The sequence below is a fragment of the Lissotriton helveticus genome, chromosome 4_1 (assembly GCF_964261635.1).
Source record: "Lissotriton helveticus chromosome 4_1, aLisHel1.1, whole genome shotgun sequence".
NCBI classification, from domain to species: domain Eukaryota; kingdom Metazoa; phylum Chordata; class Amphibia; order Caudata; family Salamandridae; genus Lissotriton; species Lissotriton helveticus.
The window spans coordinates 763,578,728-763,591,689 of NC_136063.1; the positions used below are offsets into that span (position 1 = coordinate 763,578,728).

General features: G+C 40.5%; 1 protein-coding gene across 4 annotated transcripts in view; it reads left to right on the top strand.

Moving 5' to 3' along the window:
* The first annotated feature begins 1,103 nt into the window (after positions 1-1,103).
* Positions 1,104-12,962, top strand: part of SS18 (SS18 subunit of BAF chromatin remodeling complex) — a 390,130-nt gene continuing 378,271 nt past the window's right edge. Inside the window, exons 1-2 of one of the 4 annotated variants that reach the window (XM_078687399.1) lie at positions 1,104-1,290; positions 10,969-11,045. In XM_078687399.1, the coding sequence (XP_078543525.1) occupies positions 1,222-1,290; positions 10,969-11,045 (146 nt within the window). In that variant the 5' untranslated portion in view covers positions 1,104-1,221. The remainder of the gene's footprint in view (positions 1,291-10,968; positions 11,046-12,962) is intronic. The other 3 variants (XM_078687401.1, XM_078687400.1, XM_078687403.1) reach the window with 3 other exon arrangements.

A 12,962-nucleotide genomic window follows, 5' to 3' on the forward strand; every position in this document is an offset into this window, starting at 1 on the left:
AAATATGTACAAACACAATAAAAACACATACATCTTGAAAGGGGGTGATTAACATGGCCGTCAATCAGCAAAGAAGATGCCGTTCTTTTGTTGTCTGAATGTTTATATGCACATGGAAGTGGTGATTCACTAATGAACTGCTGGGCCTTCATGTTGTTTGTAAAAAAAAAGCACCAAAAAAAAAAGCATTATGGGCATTGTAGCAGTAAGGGTTGGAGTCCTCTGGCTCTACTGTATATGACAGGTGTCTGGTATGGGTGAACGGCATACACCAAGACACTGGTACATATATAAAGTGTAGTTTATCCTTCTTATCTCCAGCCAAAACCCCACAACAAAGGAGAATGCAGCGAAAGTCATCTGATCCAAGCGAGAGCAGGGAAAGGAAGCTTCTCAATGATCCAAGCCTTCACGATGTTCCCCTTGCAGAACATCCACAAACATGATATAATGGAACAATAAGTACAGTGCACAATACAGGAAATAACTACTAAACCCAATATTACAAGGTGTTACGTTTATTTTAACATGGCTGATGATAAATCATATAACAGATTGCATAATCGGAAGCCTCCGGTCTGCCTATCGTCCAGGTTCTCTTTAAACATTCACTTAATAAGCAACAAAAATGTCTAGCCTTCTATGGGGGGGGGGGCACTGTTTTCAGCAGTCAAGTCATTACCTCAACGTCACAAATATAAACCACTTTGATTTGATTCACCAGTTTGTTGTCTACACTCAAGCGTAACAGCCATGTTGGATTGGGTCTATCAGAAGCGCAGTTTTATCCAGCACGTTCTAGTCTTCCGTTCTCAGCGACAATTGCATGTTCGCGAATGATTGATGTAAAATTTAAAGATGGCCGCTCTATTTACGTAATCGTATTGAGTGGGGTTTCGCCTTTGTACTTCTTTTATGTCGGATAGCTAGTTGGACTCTACCACTTTGAAAAAACAAAGTTCACAATTGGGAAAAAGCGCCATATACATGTAAAGGCATCGCAAAATACTCATAATGCTTTTACATGCTTAGTTTCGTGGTCTTGCATGTGGTGGGTAGTGGCGAAAACGTGAAATGCAGCTAACATTCCCACCACACACAAACTGCAGATTTGGTACGCCCTGTGGCCTGTGCTAGTCTGCGGTTTAATCGCGAGTGGAGTTGGTGCTGATCACAGGGCTTCGATATTGCGCCCGGTGGGAGATTCAGGAACTAAGCGACATGTCCGTGGCTTTTGCAGCGCCGAGGCAGCGGGGGAAGGGCGAGATCACACCGGCGGCAATCCAGAAGGTGCGGGTGCGAAGGAGGGGAAGCGGGCGGATCTGTGAACCTGAAATCATCATAGTGCATGTTACTTAAATACAGCAGAGAAGCCCCTTCTTGATGAATCGAGTAGAGGTCCACCTGTAGATGTTTCAAGGTTTATTCTTTAAGTGCTCTCCTTTATGGAACAGTGCGTTGTCCCTTCTTAATGGCCTTATTTTACTTTAGTATGTTTGACCTCGCGAAAGTCAGCACTTTCTGGTAAAGCGGTACATTTTTTGGACAAAGAACCGACCCCCGTCCTCTTTCTCACGACTGCTAGTACACAGAGATCCTTGTTTAGAAATACGAGATGATCTCGTGTCAGCTTAATTCAACTTTTCCTCTCCGGGGCTTCTTGTTTACAAATATTAGTGTTCTGCTGTGTTCGTCCGATCGTAAGTGAATCGATGTAGCTTCCATGAGGCACTTTTTTAATTGAAAGCACCAGACAAGACATCTTGTACCATTAGCATAAAGTCTGTACACAGGTCTCCCAGCTTTTACTTAGTAGGAAACCAAAGAGTATATGGTAGACGTTCCCTTGTAATGCTAGATATGCTTGGGACATGAGGCTGTGCATAATCAACTATTTCCACAAAGGTAAACGTAACATTTGTAATTATTGACTTTTGTAAAATGTTTTAAAAGAAAGGTATGCTAGCAAATGGCTATCTTTTCTGAATACCCACACTTCTCACCTTAAAGAGTGTCTCATTCTCCTATTTGGGGTTGCATTAATCAGTTAATTCTTTTCAAAACATAACAGGTCATTTGTCTTGGCAGTGTCCAAAGAGCGAACATTTAGTCCCAGTTGTGGTGGAAGTTAACTAGAATTGTGGGATGGTGGTCACTTAATTGATACTGCATTGCCTATCCTAGAAAACGACCCTGAAGAAATATTAAATATGGTTGTGATCTGGGTTCTGAAAGTTGCTAAATGAGACATAGTGGATATCCGCTAGGACCGTGATACTCAAAGTTCGAGTATGAAAAAGAAAGGCGGAAGGGTATGGAATGCGCTAAGTCATGCAAAATTCGTACAGTCAATTAGGAATGCTTCAAGGATATTAGATAACGACCGCCCACCTTTACGAGCTGTGTGAACACATGTCCACACGTGAAATAAACCAAATAATTAATATTTGTACAAAACCAGTGGCTCCAACCAACAGGTACTTGTGTACAGGTTTAGCGTCTTCAGACATAAAAAGAGAGTGTTCCTTTCGACCCCGCGGCTTCTAGCTAGACTCCGCGCTGTCGAAAGGAACACTCTCTTTTTGGACTGGAGCCCTATGTACGGATCACACCTGGATTGTGTCTGAAGACGCTAAGACTTACACAAGTACCTGAGCCTATACTTTTACCTGCATAATGTGCCTGGATATTATATATATATTCAATAATTGTACAAGGTTCCCCTAGGGAGGGGGAAGGAGGAAGGGGAAAAAGGAGAGAGACAGCCACTCTCAGGAGTGTACAACAGGGAATTAAGTAAACCCTTTTCGGAATTAGGGCCGGCTGTTCTTCTTCTTTTTTACTGCCGCCGCGGGATGGGTAGGTTCTGACCCGCCGCAGCCTAGAGCATCCAGGGGACTCCCCGCCGCTCAGGCCTTCCCAGGGACAGTCGGTGGGGCCCGACCATCATGGGTTTAGGGCAAGGACCATCGCAGTAGCACTTGCTGCCTTGATATACAGGTTGTATATGGAAGTTTCTTCGATTTGGGGGAGACTTCGCTATTAATTGATGAGCAACCATAGGTCCTGAAGAATCGCCATAACTGGCGTGAAACATGTTGACCACACCATAGGCGAGGGTTGAACGAAGCCACATCACCCTTATTGTTGTGCTCCGCTACCCCTCCCTTTATCAATTTTTATTAAGCAGTGAGCCATCCGATTAAAAAATGTTCTAATGGACTCTACTGACTTATTTTTAACTTTCACTCACGCTCACAATTGCACCTTTTAGGTCCCTCACACGCATGCACCCATTGGCCAGGAATAAAAGAACTCCACCAAAAGAGTAACACTACGTGTTGCCCGGCAGGCATTGCACCGCCAGCTTGTCGTAGGAGCAGGAGGCCAATGATGACACGATACAGTTATTTGGACGGACGGCTACTGTTGTCCAACCTTCTAATTGTGTGAGGCATCCTAATTCCGAAAAGGGTTTACTTAATTCCCTGTTGTACACTCCTGAGAGTGGCTGTCTCTCTCCTTTTTCCCCTTCCTCCTTCCCCCTCCCTAGGGGAACCTTGTACAATTGTTGTATATTGCTCACTGGACATGTACATTGGACCCCGGTAAATATTGTCCACCATTGTCCCCCCTTTTGTTTATCATTATTATATATATATGAATTGAATCCCAACTGGATTTTGTCTTTAGTCGCTTTGACTGAATACAAGTACCTGAGCTCGCCTACGTATAATTTCTGCAATTTGTCTGGACTACATGTAGAATTGGCCTGAAGAAGTCAGTGGATACTTCCAAGTAGATGAAAATCGTTTTGGCTAGGAGTCCTTTTGCTGTTGGTTGGAGCCACTGGTTTGGTACTGCTACTCTGGTGGCCCGAAGTTATGATTTTTGAACAAAGCGTGAAATAAATAAAGACCATAAGAAGACTTCTGTGAAGAAAACCATGTGGACTTTTCTGATTACTATGAACTCTTTTTGCTCAGGATATTAATTCTTTGGTATACTCCAAGTACGGCCCGGGGGCCGCATGTCGCCCTCTTGACCTTTACATTCGGCTTCCTGAACAGCAGCAGCACTGGGCTGCTGTTTACTCGGCTCAGCCCAACAGCAAACATGTAACATTACAATAGTCTTTTCAAAATTCAAAAAGTGTATTTCATTGACTGTAGAACAATTACACCTTAGTAAATCAAATTATAGCAGTGCATTCCAGAAGTAATATTTTAAAGTGATGGTTTTCAAACATTAATTGAAAAACGTTCATGATTCCCCCCCACCCCCGACGACAATGCCATTAGTGATTACATCCAAGCACAGTGGTTGGTTTTGTACAGCACACGTCCTGAAGTCATGTATTTTTAGGTTCTCATATATGTTCTAATGAAGACAAAAGGAGGGAAATTGAAATTAAACAATTGCCCAGTGTCACACTATTTGGTCAAGTGAAGAAGCTGGGATTCATCCCATGTTTTCTAGTTTCACATTGCCAATTGAGTCAGCCACTAGGTATACATGCTTCCCTTCCCCCTACACCCACTTTACATCCCCCTCCCCTGCTGGTGTTAGTGCGGCCCTCAGTCACACCAAAGACAAAAACTTTCTGGCCCGGGCAAATGTTTGTGAGTACCCATGCCTAGGACCATGTGGGAGCTGATGAGGATGCCCATTTGTGGAAAGAAATGGAGGGGACTTTACGGAATGATATCCAATCTTGCTGTGGAATAGTTGGGCTTCTGGTCTAGTTTCTGTTTTTGTTTACTGTATGGTGCAGAAACTTTCCAGTGACAGCCGAGTTAAAGCAGGTCATGCGCAAATAATTGATTTACATGGAAACTTTTGTTAGTCCATAAGCACCTTTCATGCTGAGAGTCTCTAAATGATTGATGCAGCTGTACGGTCAACTGATAATTGTTGAGCTCTTCTAATTCATATTTTTTTTTAAACCAGAGTTTTCCAGTGGAAAAAACGCTTGGTCTAAGTTCATGGCAAATATGTTGAATCTGAATCAGATGCTGAAGGCAATCGTAGTAACAACTTGTTTGTGTGTCATTACTTAGTTTCCCCATTGTGTCTTGTTTATTAAACTATTGGAATTATATTTTATACCATAACGTTGCTATGTTATGTGATATCGCTCACAAAGAATGGTTTACAAAGAAGTTGACAAAATTGAACCAAAATGGTTTCAAAATATTGCACATATTTGCTGACAGCATGGCCTGCATATTGATATTTAATGCTATTGAGGGCACACACAGATAACAATAGTCAGTCTAGTCTCATGTCATGGATCACATGGTTGAGCTGTTGCTCTAGGTCATGTAGTTTATTTTTTTCAAAAGTAACTTTATGCTCAATCAGAGTAGCTGAATATGAAATATCAGACATACGGTAGCTGAATAGTACGTTGGTTTTGGTCTGCATTTAATAAAACTTCAGATTCTTTAACAGTTCCCAAATATCATATGTACGTCGCAACAATTTATTTTAACATAGCAGTAGGAATTTACACTACTATAATATGGGGTAATGTCTATTTTTGGGAAGTATTACTTGTGAAGTAGAAGAGAAACGGAGGTATTGGGACCTATCCATAAAAGCAGGCTACAGCGTCCCAGGCAAAAAGAGCTGGTCATACTAAGCTCCAAACTCAGCGTATCCCCTCTTTGTTTTCATTGAGGTTACTATTGGGCTGAATGGGATTTGGCAGGGTGAACATTTTCAATCTCCCTATCCAGGTTTCAAACTAACTCCACCATGGTCCTTTCGCATCCACATCTGACGTTTTTGTTAATCCTATATTACCTTGGTTACTCCATAGTCTCTCCTCTCACTTTTTGGGTTCTCTCAGTTGTGTGCGAAAGGCACCTCACACTTTTCCCAAATCATTACCTCTGCCTCATAGAGGCTGACTTGAAGATCCACTGGCTCTTTACCTATCCACAAAGAGGCTGTACTGAGTATGTGATGAGATTACAGTTTGCCAATGTTATGAAAATTACATATTTGCATATGGATTGTAAGTGGAATTAATTACTCTGTGAGCAAGTCCTGCCTGAAAAGGACTGATGGCCCTTGCACAAAATTCCTTAATTGAATAAAACAAAAGATCTGTATCACGTTCACTTTTCCACCCCTCCATCAACAGCTGAATGATTCCCAATTTGTGTTTCGCAAAGGGCTTTCTACTGAATCAGCCCTTATTGTGGCCACTGAGATGATCAGGGCTACAGTTCATAATGGGGACAATGCTGCCCTCATCTTACTCGACTTAACCGCGGCCTTCAACACAGTCAACCATGACCTTCTGATTAATCAGTTGGAAGGACTGAGTATATATGTGTGGCTCTAGCCTTATTCAGATATTTTCTGACTGAGAGTCCAAACGGCGTCCCAGGGTGAATTTACATCCAAATCATTTTTTTTATCCTGTGGGGTTCGCAGGGCTCTAGTGTCATACACTGATGGCACCCAAATTGTCGTTTCCCTTTCTAGGAAAGGCCCAGACCCTAACAAGATGTTCTGTAAACTGTTTGAGGGCGGTAGGTTCATGGATGGGATGATAATTGCCTCAAGTTTAATTCCTCAAAAACTGTCTTTTTTTATTTGGGAGTAGCATTTCTTTTTAGAATCCCTCTTGGTGGCCAGACATATTAGGTTCACTTTTGGTGCCAGTAAAAAAGGTGAAAAATCTAAGAATAAGGATCGATGACTAACTTACTTACAAAGATCAAATAAATAAAGTAATCTCTACTCACTGCGATCAGCAAGATAGCTAGGTTTCTTCCTCTGAATTTTCTGAAAACGGTTGTTCTGCCCATTGTAATGTCCTGGATAGACATCCCGTGGAAAAACATCATATTCTTCATAACTCAGCTGCCAGGATGCTGATGAAAATCCAGAGTTTCCAATCTGCCTCACTACCCTTGCTGCGTCTACACTGTCTCTCTGTTAACTTGATGATGTTTAAAGCGCTTCAGGGAGTAGGTCTTGCTTTTCTAAGAAAAAAACTTGAAGGTATGTCCTGGATAAGACTCTTAGGCCCACATTCATCAAACAGAATTGCATTCGCAAACGGTGCGAATCGCAAAATTCGGCCGTTTGCGAATGCAATTCTTTGTTTTGGGATGCATTAACCTTTTTTATTTTTTCGCAGTTTAAGAAATCGCAAATTATTTGCGATTTCTTAAATTGCGATTGCATTTAAGAAATCACAATTTTGCGATTTCTTGCAATGCATTATCTGAAAAAGTTTGCGTATTCGCAAATTAGAAGTGTTAAATTAGCATGAAGTCAACCTTCATGCTAATTTAAGAAAAGTTTCAAAAGTGCATTTTTGACACTTTCATTTTACACTCACACATGCCCTTGGGCATGTATGTGTGAAAAACGGACTGTAAGTTACATTTCTGGGGTGCAGGGGGGGGTCCTTTGGACTCCCCCCTGCACCCTAGAAATTGCATTCTCATTTTGCGATTTCTTAATTGCGCATCGTAAAATGAGAATGCCTTCCCATTGATTCCTATGGGCCTCTAGGCCCATAGAAATCAATGTAAAGGGATTCCTTATTTGCGATTCGCAAAATTGGGAATCGCAAATAAGGAAAAATAAGGAATCGCAGAAATATTTGTGATTTTTTTAATGCATAGGTATTTGCGATTTCTAAATTGCGATTCCTTAATTTTCGCAATTTAGAAATCGCAAATACCAACAATGATGCATCTGGCCCCTAGAACCAGTGCAGCTAGGAATCTGGTGGTGCCATCCTACAAACTCTCCTCCTGGAGTTTGCACCGCTTGGAAGTGGAACTTGCTTCCACTGGAAATACAATCTGCTTTTGCAAGCTTTTAAAATCCTGGCTTTTCACAAACAAATAATTGTAGTTTTTCTGTTTCCTTTTTACGTAGATCCGAGACACCTCAGGGAATGTGTTCTCACTCTAAAATCAATTCAAAATACTCTTGGTTCTAATCTTCGCTATAATGACCAGAAGACGTGAACATTTTGTAAGAATTGGGGTATATTAAAAAGCAGGATGGGTGTAGCTGGAGGATATCTGGACTTTTCCTCGTACTGAGTTTTTGCGACATGAAGGGCTACTCTGACTTTTGCTTCTCTGTGTGCTTCTGTAAGATGGAGGTGGGTAATGCTTAACGTTTCTCTGGCTCCTGTCACTTACTTTGCCTGAGACAACTGGGGGTGTGCGCTGACTTCTACTGATACACCTGTCACATCTTTTATTGCAGAGTGGTGCAGGCTGAATGCATATTGAGTCATTGGACACTTGGCTGTAAAATAGGAAGCTATAATTGTGCCAGGAATGTCGCACCAAACTGCTTTTAATCGCCATGTACTTCTGTACAACAGATACGTTCAGTTAACCTGCTTGTGTTGTACCTGGCTTGTTTTGCTTGGTAGAATGCTGTTCAGATATACCTGGAGTCTTACAATATGTTAAAGAATATAGGTGAGGTACTTATTTCATGCTTCTGCCGATGTTTCAGAGTTCATCCATTAAAAAAAACGTTGCCTAAAGAGTTAAAGAACTAAATAAAAAAGTGACGACCCTCTTCTTCACTTATGGTCTAAACCTCCTGTATGAAACGAGAAGAAATAAAAACACAGCTCTTTCCCAAACAAGCCTTTAAATATAATGGGGTAACCCAGTATCCCTCAGAACCTGGGCACATATGATAAGTACTACAATGTGTTCTGTCGGGTAAACAATTGCTTAGTGTCAAGGATAATAATCACTTAAACATTGTATATTCTCCGGAATAGTCAGGACACACCAGACAAGAGAGCTTAGTTAGTATGTTAGAATTCATGTATCCATTAATTGTTGCATGGAGTATATAACTATTGTACAGTTAAATCATAGGCCAAAAATCGAAACAGAATAATAAAACATATAATGTGGCGGTGTAACATACATATTTACAACAAATAACTAATGCACGAATCGGGACAATGACAAAAAATGATTTGGACAAGCTGTCCAATTCCTACATATATAGTTTGAGCTAAATCCTATGTTATCCTTAACATTTATTGCAAGGGTGTAGTAACTCAGGACGTGGTGAGGCTAAGCGTCCACGTTTCGACCCAGGATGTATGTGTTAACTGGGGAACATTACAGTAGGTCTTCTTCAGGACTATTAAGTGTCCTGCCAACACCCAGAACAAAAATTGAAATTATTATTCACTCTTCATGGTTCTGAAGAAATCATAGGAGAACTACGTCATTCATTCTTGTACCATCCTCGAATGACTAGATTAACGTGCACAATAACTTGAAATCCTTAAAAAAATGTAGGCAACGGTAACATTGCAGTGCATGGATAATTCAGTCCTTTATGAAATCATATGAAATCATCAATGGATCCGATAAAGGGCCTTACTAATGAAGCTTCTTTGCTGAGTTAGCAGTGCATGAAGGGTCCTGGCTCATTTAATCAGCTTTTTATAGAAAACCACCCTACTAAAAATAGCTTTCTCCGTGACCTGTATAGCTATTTTACTTTTAACCAATCACACCTTTAGGGAAATTGTAGAACTGAGATCTGGTAGATCTGTTGTAAGATGCATTATACATGAGTTGCTATACATTTTGACAGTGTTTTAATGGTATTTTAAATTGACACTTTTAAAAGGCTCCTGACTGACGTTACTGGGTGCCTTGCTCACTTTGCCTCTGGATTCAAGCTAGCCTGGCTGATAAGGTGCGTTACCCTGAAACCTGCTACAGGATCCTTGTTTCCGCCCGGTTCAGAGAAGACATGGCTTGGCAGTTCGGGCTGGACTGTTCCCATGAGGCAGAGAGTCGACTGATTTGCATATAGCTGGGCCTGAACTGAGGTGGCGAAGTGAGCTAAAGAACCATGATGGATTCAACCCAGATCTGTTTCTGGGGGCGAGTGTCTGTTTGAGTCTTTGTTTTCAATAATTTCACTACATTTCCTTTCCTTGTAAAGCAAAACGTATTTTAACTAAACAATAATTTGTTGTGAAAGCATTACATAAGCTGATGATTTTTTTTTTATTAAGCAAGAAATTAATTAATTTAAAGCCCAAAATGTTAAAAGAAAAGTTTGACAGGAGCAATGCATTTTGCCGAATATGTGTTTTTCTCCTTTCTTCAGCAAACAAAACAAAGCTTAGGTCAAATTATGAATGGTTTTCTGTGTGAGCGACGTTTACCAGGTTTTAATCAAAACAAAATATGCCTAAAGAAATAATTTTGTACACGATATCAGTAAGGAATGTATGCGAAAGGAAGAGGTGAAGTTCAGAGTTACATGCAGAAGCGTCTTAATTATTTTATAAAACGAAAGACCAGAATCCTTTTCATGTTAACTGAAACAGTTTAGAGTTTCAAGCAGTCTTTCTTCTAAAAGACGAGGTTAAGCCTAGGTCAGCCTTTCAAGTATTTTGATCACGTCATTGCACTTTTTATTCAAATTATTTGTTAGCAAGCTGTGTTAAAGCATATTTAAGATCTACATTAACAAGTATGTCTGTGTACTGTGTTTAAAATGTGGTGTCATTTTAAAATGCGCTTTTGCGAGTTATCATTGTTAATTTTTATGCACCTTTTCTACTTTCAGATATAATCTATTTCTTACCTTTATGTATTGTATGGAGCCGTACAAACACATAGTGGCATTTATCATTTAGCTTCAACGCTTCATTTATTTTAGCTTTCCAAAGCGGCAGCACTTTTATACTTCCGCTCCCTTCACCTAAAACTAGGACCTAGTTTACAAAAAAGTCCTTGAAGTAATGACTGATCTTTACCGTTCAAGGCCATAGTCCTTAACAGGAAGAAATTCTGCAGGAAGAAAGACTGAGTTAATTCGAGATAGTGAGTGTTGGGATTGAAAGTTGGGGCAAATTCATTCTTTTTGGTGTTCATATTGTTGTCCATTAAATGTTTATAACTTGCAGCTTTTTTATTTTTGTAGATGCTGGATGAAAATAACCATCTTATACAATGTATAATGGACTATCAGAACAAAGGGAAGACCTCTGAATGTTCTCAGTAAGTTAAGTCAGAATCTGCAGTTTGTAGATTAATATAATAATACTGTATGCAACAGACTTTTGAATGGACCTAGTTATGTCAGTAATCTATCATGCTTACAAGGTGGTACTGAATTACTTATAATGCTAAGGAAAGCGTTGGGAATGGCAATAGGTCTCACATTTTCAACCATGTGCTACAACTTGTGTACAAAAGGATTATTATAGTATAGTATAATTATATCATGTGACTGTCTATAGCCAATCAGGAACCCCTTCTGCCTAAACTTTGCACAAGTTACAAAATTCAGAGTATAAATCCTCATTCGACTTCTGCCGTAGTCTTTCACATCTGACATCCTTTTGCAGGATATTGAATACCATTTTACTAACTTTCTAGTCCCCCTCCACACAGTCATCACTATCATAATGGCTTTGCAACTTGTGCCACACTGGTGCTACGGGTGATTGATTCTGTAAACAAATCTGAGGCCCTGCCCCAATTGATTTTGTCATTCCAGACTTCCTTTTCTCTCACCTCATCTCCACATGTGCATAATGTTTAGTTGACAGACTGCTGTCTAGTGAAAGGGATTTGGGGGTGATCGGGGATATCTGGGTTGATAATGCCAGGAAGCCATCTGGCTGTGGCTAATTACGTGGGTAACTGTGATCTGTTAGCTGCATGAGCCTCACCTTTCTGTTTTTGCCTGCAGCTTTGTCATTGGGAGGATGAGAGCTCCCAACACCACATCCACGGCCAACAGAGAAAAGCAAGGGAGTTTTTTGGGCAGGGCCTGTGGTACTAATTTAACTCTATTCATCAAACATCCTTGCTGTTAAGCAAAAGGGTGGCAGACTGCAATGAAATATCTAGCTGTTCTTCATGTTGTCTATGCAGACCATCATCTGGACCACCTACGTTCACAAGTAAAGGTTGAACTCACAAACCACATATTTCCAGTTGTGAGACCAAGTAAACTCTAGTGGTTATCTTTCTGTCAAAGCTTTAACACACCTCTCCATTATTGGAATAGGCACCACTGTGGAAATCAGGTTTTAGATGCTTTAGGTCAAACATAGGTATTCTCTTTTGGTGTCCATGTCTTGGCTGGGGATAGGTGGACAGAGGGGAGTTTTTGTGGTCTCTGTTTCTAGCTAATTTTTGCTTGCAGTCTTTCTTGGCTTTCGTTATGGAGGCTTTTGTTCTAGGATTTGTGTCTGGCTCCTCCCCATTCTGACTTAGTATACTCTTTGGTTTTCCTGCCAGTGATATCTGAAGGATCACAGTCCTTCAGGTTTAGTCATCCTCTTTTATTCCTTGCAGGCAACTCTTGCTACTCAGGAAGGCCTTAAGTAGCATGTAAAACAGATCTAAAAAGTGACACACTTCAAAAGGAGGAAATGGCTTCTATAATAGAGAACCAATAGTAGCGACCTGTGTCCAGATTCAATGTTTTTAGCACCTTGATTGTGTTGGTTTTAGGTATATGACGTATATATGAATGACTGGTGAGTTTGCATAACCTTCAGCTGTCACTTGACTGCTTTGTGGACAATTAACTGGCTTCAATGGCCCAGAAATACTCTGCCTAGAAAAAACACATTCTCTTTTTGCTCTCATAGTCCGAATTCAAGACAATCATTTGGGAATGATCTCTGTAAGCACCTCCCATGCTGAGAGCCCAACAAGTTTTACAATTATTCTGCTAGCTCCGACGTCTCAAAAAATTGAAAAGTTGATTAAACATTTCTACACTAAAAGAAAATGTGTAGATCCTCATCCCAGGCCTTTCTATACCCATTGTTTGGAATCAGGAAAGTTTAGCACCTATTCTTTAGACATAGCATCAGGCTGGCTGATATTCCTGTCTAAATTCACCTTTAACAGGAAATGTCAGAGTCTATTGAATGAACAAAATAACCAAGGTCCCCA